The sequence below is a fragment of the Balaenoptera ricei genome, chromosome 1, assembly GCF_028023285.1.
Source record: "Balaenoptera ricei isolate mBalRic1 chromosome 1, mBalRic1.hap2, whole genome shotgun sequence".
In the NCBI taxonomy this organism is placed as follows: domain Eukaryota; kingdom Metazoa; phylum Chordata; class Mammalia; order Artiodactyla; family Balaenopteridae; genus Balaenoptera; species Balaenoptera ricei.
The window spans coordinates 111,892,363-111,908,590 of record NC_082639.1 but is presented as its reverse complement, the minus strand read 5'-3'; the positions used below and the strand labels follow the sequence as shown (position 1 = coordinate 111,908,590).

At 56.0% G+C, this 16,228-nt stretch overlaps 1 protein-coding gene across 4 annotated transcripts; it reads right to left on the bottom strand.

The window, feature by feature from the left end:
- Nucleotides 1–752: 752 nt before the first annotated feature.
- Nucleotides 753–15,129, bottom strand: NPR1 (natriuretic peptide receptor 1). Of its 4 annotated transcripts, none has more exons than XM_059932124.1 (22): nucleotides 14,126–15,129; nucleotides 13,221–13,420; nucleotides 12,672–12,785; nucleotides 12,113–12,248; nucleotides 11,615–11,706; nucleotides 10,791–10,926; nucleotides 9,993–10,077; nucleotides 9,023–9,143; nucleotides 8,308–8,382; nucleotides 8,088–8,165; nucleotides 7,575–7,679; nucleotides 7,244–7,318; nucleotides 6,969–7,125; nucleotides 6,205–6,360; nucleotides 5,796–5,964; nucleotides 4,941–5,087; nucleotides 4,732–4,855; nucleotides 4,511–4,579; nucleotides 4,015–4,240; nucleotides 3,717–3,815; nucleotides 1,588–1,679; nucleotides 753–1,435 (listed from the first exon to the last, which is right to left on the bottom strand). In XM_059932124.1, the coding sequence occupies exons 1-22, from the start codon at nucleotides 14,835–14,837 to the stop codon at nucleotides 1,373–1,375; spliced, it is 3,231 nt and encodes a 1,076-aa protein (XP_059788107.1). In that variant the 5' UTR covers nucleotides 14,838–15,129; the 3' UTR covers nucleotides 753–1,372. The 4 variants fall into 4 exon arrangements, with proteins under 4 accessions (XP_059788107.1, XP_059788116.1, XP_059788097.1 ...); XM_059932133.1 differs by having other exon boundaries at nucleotides 4,066–4,240; nucleotides 7,244–7,315; XM_059932114.1 differs by having other exon boundaries at nucleotides 4,066–4,240; nucleotides 14,126–14,921.
- Nucleotides 15,130–16,228: the final 1,099 nt, after the last annotated feature.

The following is a 16,228-nucleotide window of genomic DNA, read 5'->3' as shown; positions in this document are numbered from 1 at the left end:
GGTAATAGAGCAGTTCTCAAAGTGTAGTCCACAGACTCTGTGGGTCTCCAAGATCCTTTCAGGGGATGGATGAGGTCAAAATGACGTTCATGGGAGATCCCAGTGGTTAGGACTCGGTGCTTTCACTGCCAGGGGCCCCGGGTTCAATCCCTGGTCGGGGAACTAAGATCCCTCAAGCCACACACACACACGCACACACACACACACGCACACACACACAAGATTTTCACACTCCTACTAATTATATTATTTGCCTTATTGACTGTGTTGATATTTGCACTGATGGTGCAAAAACAGTGGGGTTAAAACTGCTGGTGTCTTAGCATAAATCAAGGCAGTAGCACCAAACTACTCACTGTAGTCTTCAAAAAAAGCCAGTTTCTCTTAAGACTGTCTTTGATAAAGCTGCAAAAAATGAACATGTGATGGGTTTATTATAGTTATTTTAAATGAGTTAACAAAGACTTGTTTTAATTGCTAATACAGAATATACTGATAGATATGACCCACATAAACAAAAGCTCTTTGGGGCCCTCAGTAGCTTTTAAGGGAGTAAATGGGTCCTGAGACCAACAGCATCAGCACTGCTGGGGTAATTCGTAGGCTGTAACACTGGCTCCTCAAAACGGAAGGGGCACTGCAGCCTTTTTCAGATACTGCATTCCGACTTGAGAAACACCTTATTTGAAGCACAGGATGGAGAATATGGCTGTGTTTTCTGGCAACCCGCTCCCCCTCAAGAAAAGACACTGTCACTGGAATAAAGATTTTAATGGTCTCCACTCACAGGAGAAGCAAGGCATACAAGCCCACAGCCCTCTGTCCTTCCCTTTCTCCCCTGTGCATTGCATCCTAGGTTGGGTGGTGGGGGACGGGGGGGGGGGTGTTTGTGGCCCATCTGGGCTAGGCCCAGATGTGGACTCCCCCCAGCCCCTAGATTCACCTATAATCCCTTTTCCTTTTCCTCCTCCCCATAAAAGTCACAGTGTAGCAAGGTTGAGGGAAGAGGGCACAGGGAGGGGCAGGAGGATCCAGGAATCCATATCCCAGCCTGGCCTGGCCTGAGTAAGGGTGGAGAGCAGGTGCGTGTGCCTACGTGTGTGTGTGTGTGTGTGTGTGTGTGTGTGTGTGTTTGTGTCCCTGGGCATGGCTGTGAGTTCTGGTCTGGTCCTGTGAGCTCCAAGTTCTCCCTCAATACCAGTCCACTTTCAGAGGTAATGTCTGGTGTCTCCACTGGGGTCTGCACATCTGAGCTGTTCAAACTACTTCTTTGGCAATGGTGGGGATACTGCAGGCGAGGCTGAGGCCTGGCACCTCTCTCTCACCTCTGGCATAGGGAAGGGAGGTGTGGAAGGCCAGGAGGAGAGCCAGGTCAGCCTCGGGTGCTACTCCCCCGCTCCCCCAGTAGCCAGTAGGTCCGAACTTTGCCTTTGCCCTGGAGGGAAAAAGAGGAGTTTGGGGTGGGGAGTGACTCATCCACTTTCCCAAATGTTGGGAGTGGGGTTGGCTGCTTGAGAAGGGGCCTGGGGGAGGGTAAGCCCTTCGGGGACCCTAAGGGGTGGTAAGGGTAGGGACTTCCTTTTCTACCTTCATTTCTACATCCCCTCGAAGCTCCAGCTCGAAACCACCAAACTCCTCCAGGACAGCCTTGGTCTCAGAAGACAAGTGGATCTTCAGGGCTGGGTAGGAGAAGGGAGATGAGAGATGCAAGAGATGGGAGCAGGAGATCAGGGACTGTGGGGCTAGAAAGATGCTCTCCCTCCTTCCTTTGGCCCAGAAAGCCTCCTAATTCAAAGTCCCACCCCCTCCATGTAGTGTCTGACCACACGGGCCTCTCCCTAAGAACTCTAGAACTGTGTTGTCCACCATGAAAGCCACTAGTCACATGTGGCTATTTAAACTGTAATTGAAATATAGTGAAAAATGCAATGCCTCGGAGGCTACCATATTGGACAGCACAGCTTATAGAACATTTCCATTACTGCAGAAAGTTCTATCGGACAGCACGCCAGAGCATCACCAGGCTCTAGACAGACAGTAGAGTGTGGTGGTCAGGAGCTCAGACACTGGAGCCTGCCCTGCCTAGTATGAATCCCAGCTTGGACACTTGCTTGGGGAAGTAGTATAAACTATCTGTGCCTCAGTTTCCTAGTCTACAAAATGCTGATAGCAACAGGACCCATCTCAAAGCCTTCTAGTGAGGATTAAATTTAACATTATTCATTACATATTTTAAAAGAGTCTGGCACTTAGGAGGCACTATACAAGTGTTTGCTATCATCGTTTCTTAACTCAACACCCTTATTTCAGGGCTGAGGGAGCCCAGGCCTCGGGGAGGAGACCTGCCCAAATCTGCTGAGGTCTGCCCAGACTCCTGACTCCTGAATGCTGTTCCCCACAGCCCTTCTTTGACCTCCCTCTGAACTCGCCCCTACCACTCCTGGGGTCTGCATCGCAGAGGCCCTTTTCTGCTGTTAAACGATTTCTGAGAATGTGCTCCTTGAGGACTGAACCACAGTGAGAAGCTTTCTCCCACTTCGACGGCCTCAACACAGTGCCCAGGGAATATCTGTTGAACCAGACCCCCTCTGGGCTCCCAAGTAGCCCTTTGCCCACCACGAGGCTTAGCTGGGGTCCGCGTGGACTCCCTAGCAAACTTTGGTCTGGGTCATCTTAGTATTCCAGGGCCTGGTACTCAGTAGTTGCTCAATAAATATTTACTGAATTTAATTGTGTTGACTACAGCAGGAGGCAGAAGATCAACAGGAAGCAAGCCCCAGGGAAGAGGTGGGAGCAAGCATTTATCAGGTACCTACTGTGTTCTAGGGGTTGGGCTATGTTTTTTAGAACACTGAGACAGGCATCATTTTAAAGATAAACAGGGACTTCCCTGGTGGTGCAGTGATTAAGAATCTGCCCGCCAATGCAGGGGACACGGGTTCGAGCCCTGGTCTGGGAAGATCCCACATGCCGCGGAGCAACGAAGCGTGTGCGCCACAACTACTGAGCCTGCCCTCTAGAGGCCGCGAACCACAACTACTGAGCCCGTGTGCCACAACTACTGAAGCCCACACACCTAGAGTCCCTGCTCTGCAACAAGAGAAGCCACCAGAAGGAGAAGCCTGCGCACCGCAACGAAGACTAGCCTCCACTCACCACAACTAGACAAAGCCCGCACACAGCAATGAAGACCCAACGCAGCCATAAATTAATTAATTAATTAATTAAAAAAATAAAGAGCAACAGCTAAGGCTCAGAAAAGTTGAATGACAATTATCTGCTAGTCGTGTTATATGACTTTCTCATGTAACTCTTCTGAGGTAGATATTTAATTCTCATTTTCCAGGTGAGGAAAACAGAGGCTCAGGGAGGTGTAGCAAACTGACACAGCTGAGTCGGTTATAGAGCTGAGATTCACACCCAAGTGGGCTGCTCTGGAGCCCTCTTTACCACACCCAAGAGGGCCCTAAAGGTAGTTCCCAGCTGGGAACTGCTGGACATTGGTCTGGAAAGACTTTTCAGTCATTTGCCAAGAGGGCGCAGCTGGGACCTGAGTCTCTGATTAGATTCAAGGTGATCTGGCCAGGTTGAACCCTTATGAAAAGGGAGCCTGGGAGGAGGGAGAACATGGATTGGATAGGCACCGGCTGCCAGGAGAGCCTTCCTCAGCCACAGCCACCCTGCCCTCCCTGTCCCGCCTCGGGGACCCAGCATACCTTCCCCGTTAGACTCCATTCTTGAGGCCGTGTTGACTGTGTCCCCAAAAAGACAGTAACGGGGCATCTTCAGCCCTACCACACCTGCACACACGGGTCCTGGAGGGAGCGGAAGCCCATCAGTGAGGGAAGCCCATCAGTTTAGGGAAGTAGGTGGGGGGAACGGAGGGTGGCCATAGGACAGGGCTAGGGCGCTCCAGGAGAGGCAGCAGGTGGGATCTGCGGTCGGTGGGAGCCCAGAGGTGTGGGTGTACGCGCGCATGGGGAGCGGTGGCGACGTGGCCGGCTCGTCTCTCACCTGCAGCTCCAGCTTTTGGGAGCCCCCTCCCCGCCCCTCCGGCGGCCTCACCTGTGTGGATGCCGATGCGCAAGCGCAGCTGCTCCTGGGGCCGATGGCGGATGCGGAAGGAGCGCACCGCGTCCAGCAGCGCCAGGGCCATGCGGGCCACCTCGCGGGCGTGCAGCCTCCCGTTCCGCACTGGGAGCCCGGACACCACCATGTAGGCGTCCCCAATGGTCTCCACCTGTGAGGGCCGCGAGAGGGTGCCGGACCTGAGGACTGGAACTCTCTCCTCCCGGTGCGGCCCCCACACTGTGGGCACCGCCTTCCTGTCCCCACTCCCCATCTACCAGCCACTGTGTTCGCTCATCCCCCGTCCCCCGCGCGGTTTTTCTGCCTGTTCCTGGGTCTCCCTGTGACACTGTCTTTGTCCATGTCTCTTGGTCTTCTCGCTTAAGACTATGTCATTCTGCCCTCCACATCCGTCTGTCTGTCCCCTCCCATCTTTTCTCACCTTGTAGACATCAAAGTTGTCTATGACAGCATCAAAGCAAGTGTACAGGTCGTTGAGCAGGGTCACCACCTGGAAGAAAAGAGAAGCCAAAAGGGGTGGGGAGTAAGGGACCGCACCTGGGCTCGGGTGGGAAAAGCGGAACCAGAAGGCAGGCCTATGGGATGGAGGTGCCAAGCCAAGCACACCGGCTGCTCTGCCACCTGGGGCTGTGCCTGACTTACCTGCATGGGCGTGCTCTCCGCCGACAGGGCCGTGAAACCCACAATGTCGCTGAAGTAGATAGTGACGCTGTCAAAGGCTTCGGCCTGGACCGTCTCCCCACGCTTCAGCTGCTCAGCCACTGAGCTGGGGGGTCAGGGACAGGTGCAGGATCAGAAGGGGTGGTGGGGCTGGGACAGGGGTGGTGGGAGCACCAAGCACGGGCACTCACTGAGGCAGAATCTGGTAGAGCAGGGCCTCCGCCTTGCGCTTCTCCTCCAGGTAGGCCTGGGTCCGCTCCTCCACCAGCTCTTCCAGGTTGTTGGCGTACTGTTCCATGCGTGACAGCAGGTTATCCAGGATGTTGCTGCTGTTCTCTCTGGGGACAGGGGTGGCGGTGAGAGAGGAGCAGCATGCCCTACCCTGAAGCGCCTCCCCCAGGCTCTCACCCTACCCAGGCTTAATGTCAGCCCACTGCAGTGGGGTCCCTGGCGAGAGTCAGGGTTGGGGGGCACGGCAGGATGGGGGTGGCAGGGGAAAAGGGTCGGAGGAAAGTACAATTCATCCCTGAGACCCCAGGGTCAAGTATCAAGCTTCAGACGTATTGGCTATTTTGAACATCTTTGTTGAACACAAGGGGCTTAGAAGGAGGTAGAAGAGGCAGAAAGGGACAGGGACCAGTTGAGAACAGAGTGAGGGCACACAGGCTGGCACAGGGGTGTGCCTGGAGGAACCGGCCCCCAGGGGCACACTGGGAAAGGGGATCAAAGGGCCGGGTGGGAGCTCCCACGGAGGGCAGAGAGGTGTGGCAGAGAGGAGGTGGGAGGCCATTTACTCTGCGGCCACTGAAGGCTGATGGAGTAGGGGCCAGTGGAGGAGCAGGGTATGAGAGGTAGGGGACTGTGGGACCAGCTGGGTCCTACAGTATTCACAGAGCAGGCTGCGAGGCTGTGGCGGGCTGGAGCAGCCTGTGTATGGGGGGCTGTGCGTGGCCTCTGCCACCACAGGGATAAGACTTAAGTGTGAGCCACGCGGTCGCCGTGGAGGGTAGAGGAGGCTGGGAGGATCCAGGACTAATGCCAGCGACCTGTTAAATTTGCGCAGCATCAGGCGGATCTGTTGGAAGGGTGGCCGCTCCTGCGGGTCCTCGGCCCAGCAGCGCTGCATCAGCTGCCCCAGTTCCTCCAGGTGACTCTGCAGGGCCAGGGAGGGCCGGAAGGGGGGCTGCTCACCCCGAGTCACACGTTCAATGATCTCTGTGTGGTGGGGGAAGAGAGGCCGAGGGGTAGGTTCAGCCCAGGGCCTGTTGAGAAACGGGGTGGGGAGGTCCAGGACCAAGGCACGGGGCAGGGGAGCCCTGCAGGGAACTGGGCTAGTCATGCTCAGGGTCACTGGCAGCAGTGGAGCAAAGGGCGGTGGCATTTCCAGGGTTCCCTCTCTCTGGAGCTGGGGTTAGTTGAGTGTGGCAGCATTAGGGGAAAGCATGGTCCTCTCACCTTTGGGACTGAGGTCCAAACCTTCCACATGGAAGACACCACTCCTCAGGGCAATCTCCTGAAGGATGATTCCAAAGCTGTACACGTCACCAGCCTGGGAGCCCCGGGCAGGGGCTGAGGCCATTCGCAGGAGCTCAGGGGCTGTCCACAACTTTTCTGCAGGTCAGAGGTCAGGAGTCACAGGGTGAAGGGCCCCAAAGCTAAGGGATGAGGGGAAACAAGGTCCCAGAGGATGTGACTGGGACTGATCTGGAGACATCACAGGGGGTGCTAGGGCTAGAAGGGGCCTTGAGACCATTTTGTCTGACTCTGCTTTCTTTCTTTTTTTTTTTTTTTAATTTATTTATTTATTTATTTATTTTTGGCTGTGCTGGGTCTTCGTTTCTGTGTGAGGGCTTTCTCCAGTTGCAGAGAGCGGGGGCCACTCTTCATCGTGGTGCGCAGGCCTCTCACTGTCGTGGTCTCTCCTGTTGTGGCGCACAGGCTCCAGACGCGCAGGCTCAGTAGTTGTGGCTCACGGGCCTAGTTGCTCCGTGGCATGTGGGATCTTCCCAGACCAGGGCTCGAACCCGTGTCCCCTGCATTGGCAGGCAGATTCTTAACCACTGCGCCACCAGGGAAGCCCTGACTCCGCTTTCTACTGATGATGAATTGAGCAGGGAGTCAGGAAAGGTGGGCCCGAGCCCATCACAGGCCAGGCATCAGCCTCCCCACTGGGCTGTGCTGGGGGTGGTGTTAGGGGTCAGAGTCAGGTCGGGGCTCACTGGCATAGAGGGTGTATCCTTGCTCGGGCTCCGGGTCCCTGAAGCTCTCCAGCCCGTAGTCAGTGATCTTGAGCACGAAGCGCCCGTCTACCACGCAGTTGGATGACTTGAGGTTCCCATGGGAGCAAATGGCCCCATTGTGCAGGAACAGCATACCCTGGGACATTTGAGGAGGCAGGGGTCTTGGGCATGAGTGAGACCTCCAACCAACCACAGCCAGGGGAGAAGACTGCCTGGCCCCTCCCCCCACACCCAGTGGGCCCTTTTGGGCCTACCTTGACGATGTCATGGGTGAGCGAGTACCGGAACATCCAGTCCAGGGTGATGCTCTCATTCTCCAGGATGTCCTGCTGGGCAGTGAGAGTCAGCCCTGTACCCTGCACATGCCCCCAGGAGGAGGAGTGCAGGGGTTCCACTGACATAAACTGGCAGAACGGGACAAAGCTTTGGATCTACTCTAGTACCACCACCCTCCCCCCACTCCCATTTTACAGATGGGGAAAATAAAGGTCAGAAAGAAGGAGAGGCTTGCCCAGGGCCTTATGTTGAGTCAGGGGCAGACCCAGGGCTAGACCTAGTTGTCCTGACACTCCCTTGTCGCCTCACCTGCAAGCTCCCACGGGGACAGTACTCTGTGAGGATACAGATGTTGGGGGGGTCAGTGCAGGCCCCCACAAACCTGGTCAGGTGTTCGTTCTGCACATCCCGCATCTGCAGGTGAGAGCCAGCATCAGAGCCTGACAGAGACCTCACTCCTTGCCAAGTTGCCCCCACCCTTGGGGACCCCTCACTCTCCTTAAGTCCCTATGCATTCTCTGCAGACATTCTAGGACCTTCCTCGGTGATTCCCACTCCTGTTCTAAAGAACCCTTCCCCAGAACCTGCTCCCTACTCCCTCTGCTTCTTAAGCCCATCCAACGGAGCCCCTACAAAATCTCCAGCCCTTCTCCCATCTATGATTCCCCTACTCCTACCCACATCACGCAGGGGCCCATCCCAGGGCTACAGTGCCCATCCCTTCCTAGGATACCCTGCAGTCCCTCCATACCCATTCTGTTGGCCAACCTCCACTGTGTCCCTAGATTCTTCCCCAGGCCATTGCCTCCCTCCCCACATTACATGCTTCAGCTCAAACAGGACTTCCCGCGTCAGCTCAATGCGTTTACGGTTCACACGTTTCACAGCCACGAGGTTACCCTGAGTGAGGAATGGAGATTGTCACTGTAAGGAGATGGCCCAGCCCTGACAGCCCACCCCTGTGCTAAGACCGTCTCCAGTCCTCCATCACGGGAAAGCTCTGCCCCAGTCCTGAGGACCAGTGGTCTTTCCCCAGACCCACCTTATAATACGCTGTCTTGGCAAAGATTTGGAACTGGCCCTCTGTGGTCAGCAGGGAGCCGTAATTGGAGCCTCTCTGAAGGGACGGAATGCAGGAGGGGTGGTCAGCCCATGGACCTGGCTCTCCATCCTGGTTGCTTGAGCTCTGATCTTCACTACCCTGCCTTATCTTTGTGTCGCCCTGCCTCTCATTCCACATCATAAAATCCTTTGCTCATTTATTTACTTTTTTAAAATGTATTTTCAGGGGGGTGGGGCGTGGGGGGTGAGATGAACTGGGAGATTGGGATTGACATATATACACTAATGTGTATAAAATAGGTAACTAATAAGAACCTGCTGTATAGCACAGGGAACTCTACTACTTCACTGTACAGTAGAAATTAACACAACGTTGTAAAACAACTATACCCCAATTAAAAAAAATATGCAGAAACTTTCAGATGATTATACAAAAAAACAAACAAATAAAAAAATAAAGTAAAATGTATTTTCACATATGCTATCTCTAACTTTTGAAAGAGCCCTGTGAGGGAGCTCTGTAGATGTAATCATTACCTGCAGTAGTCTCAGAGAGGGAATGTGACTTGCCCAAGGTCATACAGCAAGTGAAGGCAGGGCTGGGACTAGAAGCTTGCTCTCTACCCCACCGATCAGGCACTACCCACACGCCCATTCCCAACTCTGCCCCCTTCCCCCAGTACCAGAGTTCTTACCCCACTCAGGGTCAGCCGGCTGCCTGCACTCCGGAGGTGCCTCTCTAGGCTACTGGGCTGCAGGTCCTCCCAACGCACCCGCCACAGCTCTGAGGCCAGTTCCTTCTCCAGCTGCATCTTCCTGAGGCATGAAATGTGCACCTAAGTCCATGTCTGAGCCCCTGACCTAGGGTTGGGGGGTGCTTCAGCAGCCTCTCCTCAGAGCCCTGGGACCACTGCAGTTGCTAAGAGATGGGTGGGGCAATTACATCCTCTTGGCTGAGAGTCAGGAGGCTTGGGTGAAATTCTGCCTCACTGGGGACCTTGGGGTAGTCACTCCACTTCTCTGAGTCTCAGGTTCATGTCTAAATGTCCTCATTTGGAATTGGGGACCTCGACATTTATTTCAAAGCATTGTTATAAGAATGAAAAGAAAAACTGTGTGTGGAAGTGCCTGGCACACAGTATATGCTTGACCAGCATTGATTTCCTTCTCTCCCTCCTTGCTTCCCTCTGTCTTTAACTTTTCCTGCATTTTCCTGTCAGCCTCCCACTGGAAGGCAGGAGTGGGGCTTCCTTCTCTCTCTCCTCCACTCTGGGTTCAGCACTTGGTTCACAGCAGAGCCTTCATCCCTGCTCAACTAATATAGGCCCAACCACACAGGTGTTGGACCACTGCTTCCCATCTGGTCTGTACAAGCAGGAAGGGAGGATAAACGAGCCTCAGGCCGGAATCCACACCCTATGATGCCCCCAACAGATCTGCTCCTTCTTGGATCTCCCAGATCCTCGCTGGCCACTCCACCTCTGTCCCCTCCTCCTCTCTTCCAGGTGTCCTGAGGCTTTTTAGTCTCTCTTCTCCCCCATCTCCCTGGGCCTTGCTGTGCTGTCCCTTTACCCCTCCCTCTTCCCTCTGGGTCCCTGCCACCTCCTCTGCTATTGGTTCTTTAGGTCTCCCAGCCTCAATCACCACCCTCATTCCAAGGCTTACCTGTATATGAAGAAGGAGACGATCAGAATGCTGAGGAGGGAGAGGCTGCCCACCAAAGCCAGCACCTCCAGGGTGGAAAAGTGGTCTGTAGGGGAGAGTCCAAGTTGCAGCAAGAGAGATTTGGGTTAGACATTGGACACCAGGAGGAAGAACCTTTATTTTTTTTATTTTTAAATTTTTTTGGCTGTACCGCACAGGCATGTGGGATCTTAGTTCCCCGACCAGGGATTGAACCCAGGCCCCCTGAAGTGGAAGCGTGGAGTCCGAACCACTGGACCACCAGGGAATTCCCTGAAGAACATTTTAATATTCAATCAGGGACTTCCCTGGTGGCGCAATGGTTAAGAATCCGCCTGCCAATACGGGGGACACGGGTTTGATCCCTGGTCCAGGAAGATCGCACATGCAGTGGAGCAATTAAGCCCGTGGGCCACAACTACTGAGCCTGCGCTCTAGAGCCCGTGCTCCGCAACAAGAGAAGCCACCGCAATGAGAAGTCCGCGCACCGCAACAAAGAGTAGCCCCCGCTCGCCACAACTAGACAAAACCCGTGCACAGCAACGAAGACCCAACACAGCCAATAAATAAATAAATAAAATTAATATAATAATGAAATAAAGTAAAAAGTTTAAAAAAATATTCAATCAGTGAACTGGGATGATGGATGAAGGGAAGAAAAAGGCAGGAGGAGTCTCTCCAGGAGCCCCTCAGTGTGGGAGAGGAGCACGTATTTGACTCCCTGAGCAGGAAGGATGCAGCATCTCCATAATGGAGGCTTGGAAGGCAAGGGGCAGTCACCTTGGTTGCAGGCTGGGTCCTCATTGTCAAAACCACATTTGGGGACATCAGGAGGTGGATACCCCAGAGGCCAGTTCAGTTTGCACCCTGACACGGTCACCAGCTCTTGGGAGGTTCCATTGAAGTTCAGAACAACCTATGGGAGGGCAGGAGTGGTGGGTGGGCAAGGGCCCTTGGTGAGGCCTCCTGTCCAAGGGAGAAATCCTGCCCCCCACCTACCCCATCTCTGCTGCCAGGGACTGTGTCTGCACTGTCAACTATTCAACGAGTCCCTGCCGTGACTGGATACAGAGAGCCTCATACCTATGCTCCATGTTATCAGAGTGGACAAATTTGAAAATGACTTAAGGGCTTTATAAAGAAAACTGTATGGAATCACAGCCCTACACTCAGGGAGTTTATAATCTTGGATTGAAGCACACAGGAAATAGGAAAATGCAGTGTTCTCAGTCCACATTCCCAGGCCTAATCCAGGTACCCCCTCCTCCAGGAAGCCTTCCCTGGATGATCTGCTCCTTGGTGCCTGTGGTCTCAATCCCTTCCTGCTCCTGTTGCACTTATAGAGCAGTATGATGTGCATTCATCTTGGCCCTGAGTCAGTCTGTCTCTGCTGGGAGGGGATCCTGCCTACCTTTGGAGACATGGAGTTTCCTGTGGGCAGGACTGTGCTCCCTCCTCAGACATGGGGTTCCCCAAGGATAACACCTGTGAGTCCCTATCATTCTGGTTGCTCCTCCAGATTGGCTGGATCTCTTTTATCCAGGGCGGTGGGAGGGTGAAATGTCATTCCCAGTTGGCACTGTCTTCTGGGGGCACAGCCTTACCCTGAAGGTGCCAGTGTCAGGATCCATATCCCAGAGGGAGAAGTCGGTCTCCCGATCTCCATTGCTGTCCATTTTCAGGTATCCTGTCACACCTGGGGGTATGGAGGAAGATATGGCTGTGTTTTGACAGGGTGGAAATTCATTGGTTCCCACACCTCATCTCTATCTGTTGATCTTTTGATCTTCTCTGTCTTGCCTTCCAAATATGTGTGTGTGTGTGTATATATATATATATATATATATATATATATATATATATGGAATAAAAGAGACAGACAGACATTTCAGCAGCAGGAATTGTTGGGGTTGGGCACTTAGGAAGACTTCTTGATGGCTCTAGGGACACAGGGAAAAGAGCCTAAAGAAGAAGAGAGGCAGAAGAGAGGAAGAGACTGGTGCGGGCAAGTGAGTATCTGCACTGCAGGACTAGGGGCTTCTCACTGCTTCCTGCCTGGGGCACCCCAAGGTAGCCCATTCCTGCCACCTCCAGTGCCTGACCTTGGAAGCTTCGGTTCCACATCCGCTGAGTGATGCCCTCCCCATCGGTGACAGTTCCCCCATGTGCTAGAGTCTCCGACACTGCCTGGACATAGAGCAGGAGCCCGTCGTGGAAGGACGCTGGGATGGTGTTCACCTGCAGGGGCAGGCAGAGCTGGGCTGGGGTGGGACGTGTGAAGGGCACAGAGTGGGGCGCTGTGGGGTGGGGAATGGGAGGCACTGGGAGCTTGGAAGAGGATGGGAGAAAACACGCTCACAGCACAGAGAGATTTTACTACTTGTAGGACGCCTCCGCGTATATCACTGCTTCTGAATCCTGCTAGGCAGATAGGTCAGGACGTAGCGTCCTCATTTTACTGATAAGGATTTGAGTTTCAGAGGTTGAACAACTTGTCAATGCCCCCCTCCATCATCAGGAGAGATACGGGAACAGTGGGAAGGGAAAGAAGGGGAGACCTGGGAATACGGGGATGGCTGAGAGAGCAGGGCGGCGACTGGCAGAGGGCCGTGAACTGGGGGCTGGAGGTCCACGCTGCAGGGTCCCAGGAACCCCTCCTACCAGGCCATCCTCCATGGTGAAGTTGAACTGCTCATGGGCCAAGTGTTTTAGCTTCTGTAGGAATTCCAAGTACTCAGGATTATCCGGCTCTTTATATGTAATGATTTTGGCAGCCTGAGGAAGGGGTCAGTGGAGAGGGGAGAGCTGGGTGCTGACTCCAGTCCTCCCAGTACCCTGGGTGCCCACCTCCCAGAGCTGCATCTCTGCTTGCTCAAGGTCAAATTGGACCCTATGTCCTGCGTGAGGTGCTGCCTGCTTCAAAGCAGGGGATGAACTGGGATGGCTTTTCCAAGTCCAGATGGTCTGTGAGATGTGAACATTATCCCACCTCAAGGGCATTCTCTCATCTTTTTAGCCTCGTGGTTCTGAAGTCCCCTGGCCCTCTATATACCCCTTGCCCCAGCCCCCTGCCCTTTGTCACCTAACTCCCTCTGAGCATCAAGAACCCCTTTTCTGGAATCCTTTCAGACCCTGAGGGACCCAAGACCCAGAAACAATGTGCCACCAGCCCAGAGCCCCACAGCCTGGGCTTCCAAGCTGAACACTCACCTGAAAGGCCTGGTGGGCGCTGACATCCTGCCCATCCCCTCTCTCCCAGGGCCTGTGGGGAGCAAGGCCATGTGCTCCCTGCAGGCTTTGCCCAAAGAGGTCCAGATGGAAGAAAACATAGTCCTCCCCGCTCAGGCCAGCTTCCAGGGCCAGAAGCATCAGGGTTCTGAAGGTATCTGGGGAGCTGCAGATGTAGACAACTGGGGAAGAAGGGGGGTCAGAGAGAGAGAGAAAAGCCTAAGTGTCAGGGAGTGGAGGGGGAACTGAAGCTGGGGCACCCAGGGGAGGAAATTCAGAGACCCCGAGGTAGTTAAGTGGAACTCCTGGCTCAGTCTGGGCTGTGGCCTGAGGAAGATGAAGGGAGGGAGGAGGCAGTGGGAGGGGGAGGAGGAAGGAGCCCAGATAGGGAGAGAGGGAATAGTGGAGCCAAAGGTGGGCAAGGTGAGGTCAGGAGGGGGTGAGAGCAGAGAAGGGCCAGCTGGAGAGGAGACAGGAAGAGGAGAGGGCGTGTGGGAGCACCGGGAGGAGAAGCTGGAGGAGGGGAGAAGCCTGTTGGGAAGAGAAGGAAAATGGGGGAGAGATGAGGGATAGGAACTAAGCTGGGGCCCTACTAAGTGTCATGGTGGCCGGAGGCATTTTCTCCCTCCGGTTAACTCCGGAGGAACCGGTGGCAAGGAGGTGAGGGAGTGGGGAGGTGAGAAGAGAGGAGAGCCTAGGAACTGGAAGGGGTGGGGTGGGTAATGGAGAAAAAGAGGGAAATAGAAACTCAGAGGTGGAAAGGGCGGAGGAGGCTGAGACAGGAACGAGGAGTCGCGGGGAGGAGAAGTCGTCTGGCCCGGAGAAGAGAGAGGATGTCCCGGGGAAGGCCCGGAGGCAAAGCAGCCGGACGGGTGTGCCCGTCTCACCTCGGCCTTTGCGTCGCACGGTGCGCAGCAGCATGGTGTAGTGGTCGCGGTCGCCCTCGGCGAACTCCAGGTGGTCCACCGTGATGTTGAGGCGGTCGCGGACCTGCATGTACAGCCCCTCCACCACGAAGAAGCAGGGCTGGTCGTCGCGGGGCTGGTAGGCGTAGAGCACTAGCGCCTGGCGCTCCCAGCCCAGCCGTCGGTGCAGAGCCGCCACGAAGTCGCCCAGCTTGGCATGGCTGGGCCCGGCGCGGGTGGTCAGCGCGTACTCGTCCTTGGCCCCGAACCCCACCGCCGGGGCGCCGGCGGTCAGCAGCGGCACCCGCCAGTGCGCAGTGAAGCGGCCCACGGGGGCTGCGGCGTACACGCAGCCGGGGCCCAGGAACACCGCGGGGTTGTGCTCCCACTTGAGGTCCACGGCGGCCAGGGGCGCGGCGGTGTCGGAGCAGACGCCCAGCGCGCTCTCGCTGCTGCCCAGCACCGTGCGGACTGTCCAGCCCGGCAGCAGGTCCGGCCGCGCCTTCACCCGGGCCAGGGCCAGCTCCACCGCCGGTCCCACGCGCGCCCACGACCACGGGTACGAGGTGTTGGCCAGAGGCAGCACCACGGCCACCGTCAGGTCGCCCGCGTAGCCGCCCGGGAGCAGCAGCAGCGGCGGCAGGAGGAGAAGCAGGCGCAGGCGAGCGCCGGAGGGGCAGCCGGGGCGCGGCATGGCCTCAGCGGGCACCGAGGCGGACAAGCGCTCCCACCATGGCCTCCTGCGTCCCCTCCGGTTCAGCGGCCCGTCCTGGGCACCAGGAGCGCCCCTGTGGGAGGGAGGACGAGCGGGGCGGGGGCGCTCACCCCGGGGCACGCTGCCCCCTCTAACTGTGACAGTCTGCGCCAGGAGCGCCAGGGGCGCGCGACCGAGGGGTGCGCCCAGGGCGCTGCAGAGCAGGTGGGTGCGAGGAGAGCGAGGGGGCCGAGAAGACGCGAGTGTGAGCGAGAGCGTGTGTGTGTGTGTGTGAGTGTGTTAGGAGAGAGAAAACGAGAGCGTGAGTGAGCGCTCCGTGGAGAAGGATGGGAGAGGGCGCCAGGGAGGGAAAGGGGAGTGTGAGGGTTTGTATGTGTGCGTGAGCGCCTGGCCCAGGGAGTGTGCCAGAAGGGGCGTCCGGCCGGCCCAAGTCTCCGGCAGTCCGGGGGGGACTGGGGAGGACCCAAGCCAAGCTCCGAACCCTCCCTCCCGGCCGCTTCCCCTCCCAGACTCCGTGACCGTAGAACCAATCCTGGATCTTTAACTCCTTCCTCCCCGCCCCGAAGTCGCGGGCTCTTCCGAGACCCTCAGCCCGCACACTTTCCTTTAGACCCTCTTCGCGCTTCTCGGCGGCCAAACTTCTTCCTCCTCCGAGAAGCGGCACCGGTAGAAGGGGCTCCGTTGCGGGGTCGGGAAGGAGAACTGAATAGAGAAGTGTGTGGGAGCAACAGGGGGCCTCTTGCGCCCCACCTTTCCCTCCCCTCCTACCTGGTTCCGTCTGGGGAAGAGAGAAAGAGGTGCTGGTTTGGGATCTTGGCAGGAAAAAGTGTGAGTGTTTGGATGTGTGTCGGGGTGGTGCGGGAGGGTGACGGTTTCTGGAAAAGGCGTTAAAGTAGGTGAATCCAGGGTCCCCGTAACCAGTCCATCTAGGATCTCCCCCCCGCCCCCCCCGGCCCGTTTTCCAGATTGAGCGGATTAGCGGAGAAAAAGGACCAGGTAGAAGGGCGGAGTTAACTCTTTAGTTCCCCAAAGGCTGTAGGAACGGGGAGGGAGAGCTTGCGGGTGGCTGGAGGAGCGAAGAGGTGTGTTCTCAGGGTCCCTGCCAGCGTGTGAGTGTGTGTCTTGAGGAGGATGATTAAAATGGGATTTGTCGGGGCGGTGGGAGACAGTGTTGGAAATGACAAGCGGAGGGGTAAATTGGGGAGAGTATTTTGGGGCCCTTGACGGCTGGGCTGGGGGCCGGAGAGCTGTGGAATCAGTCTGCCCTCTAATGGCCAGCAGAAGTCGTTGACCGTATTGCGCTGCCAACCTCTGCAAGCCTGTACCTAGGCAAGACTAAAGATCAGGAAACTTCTTCCGTACTGCAGATT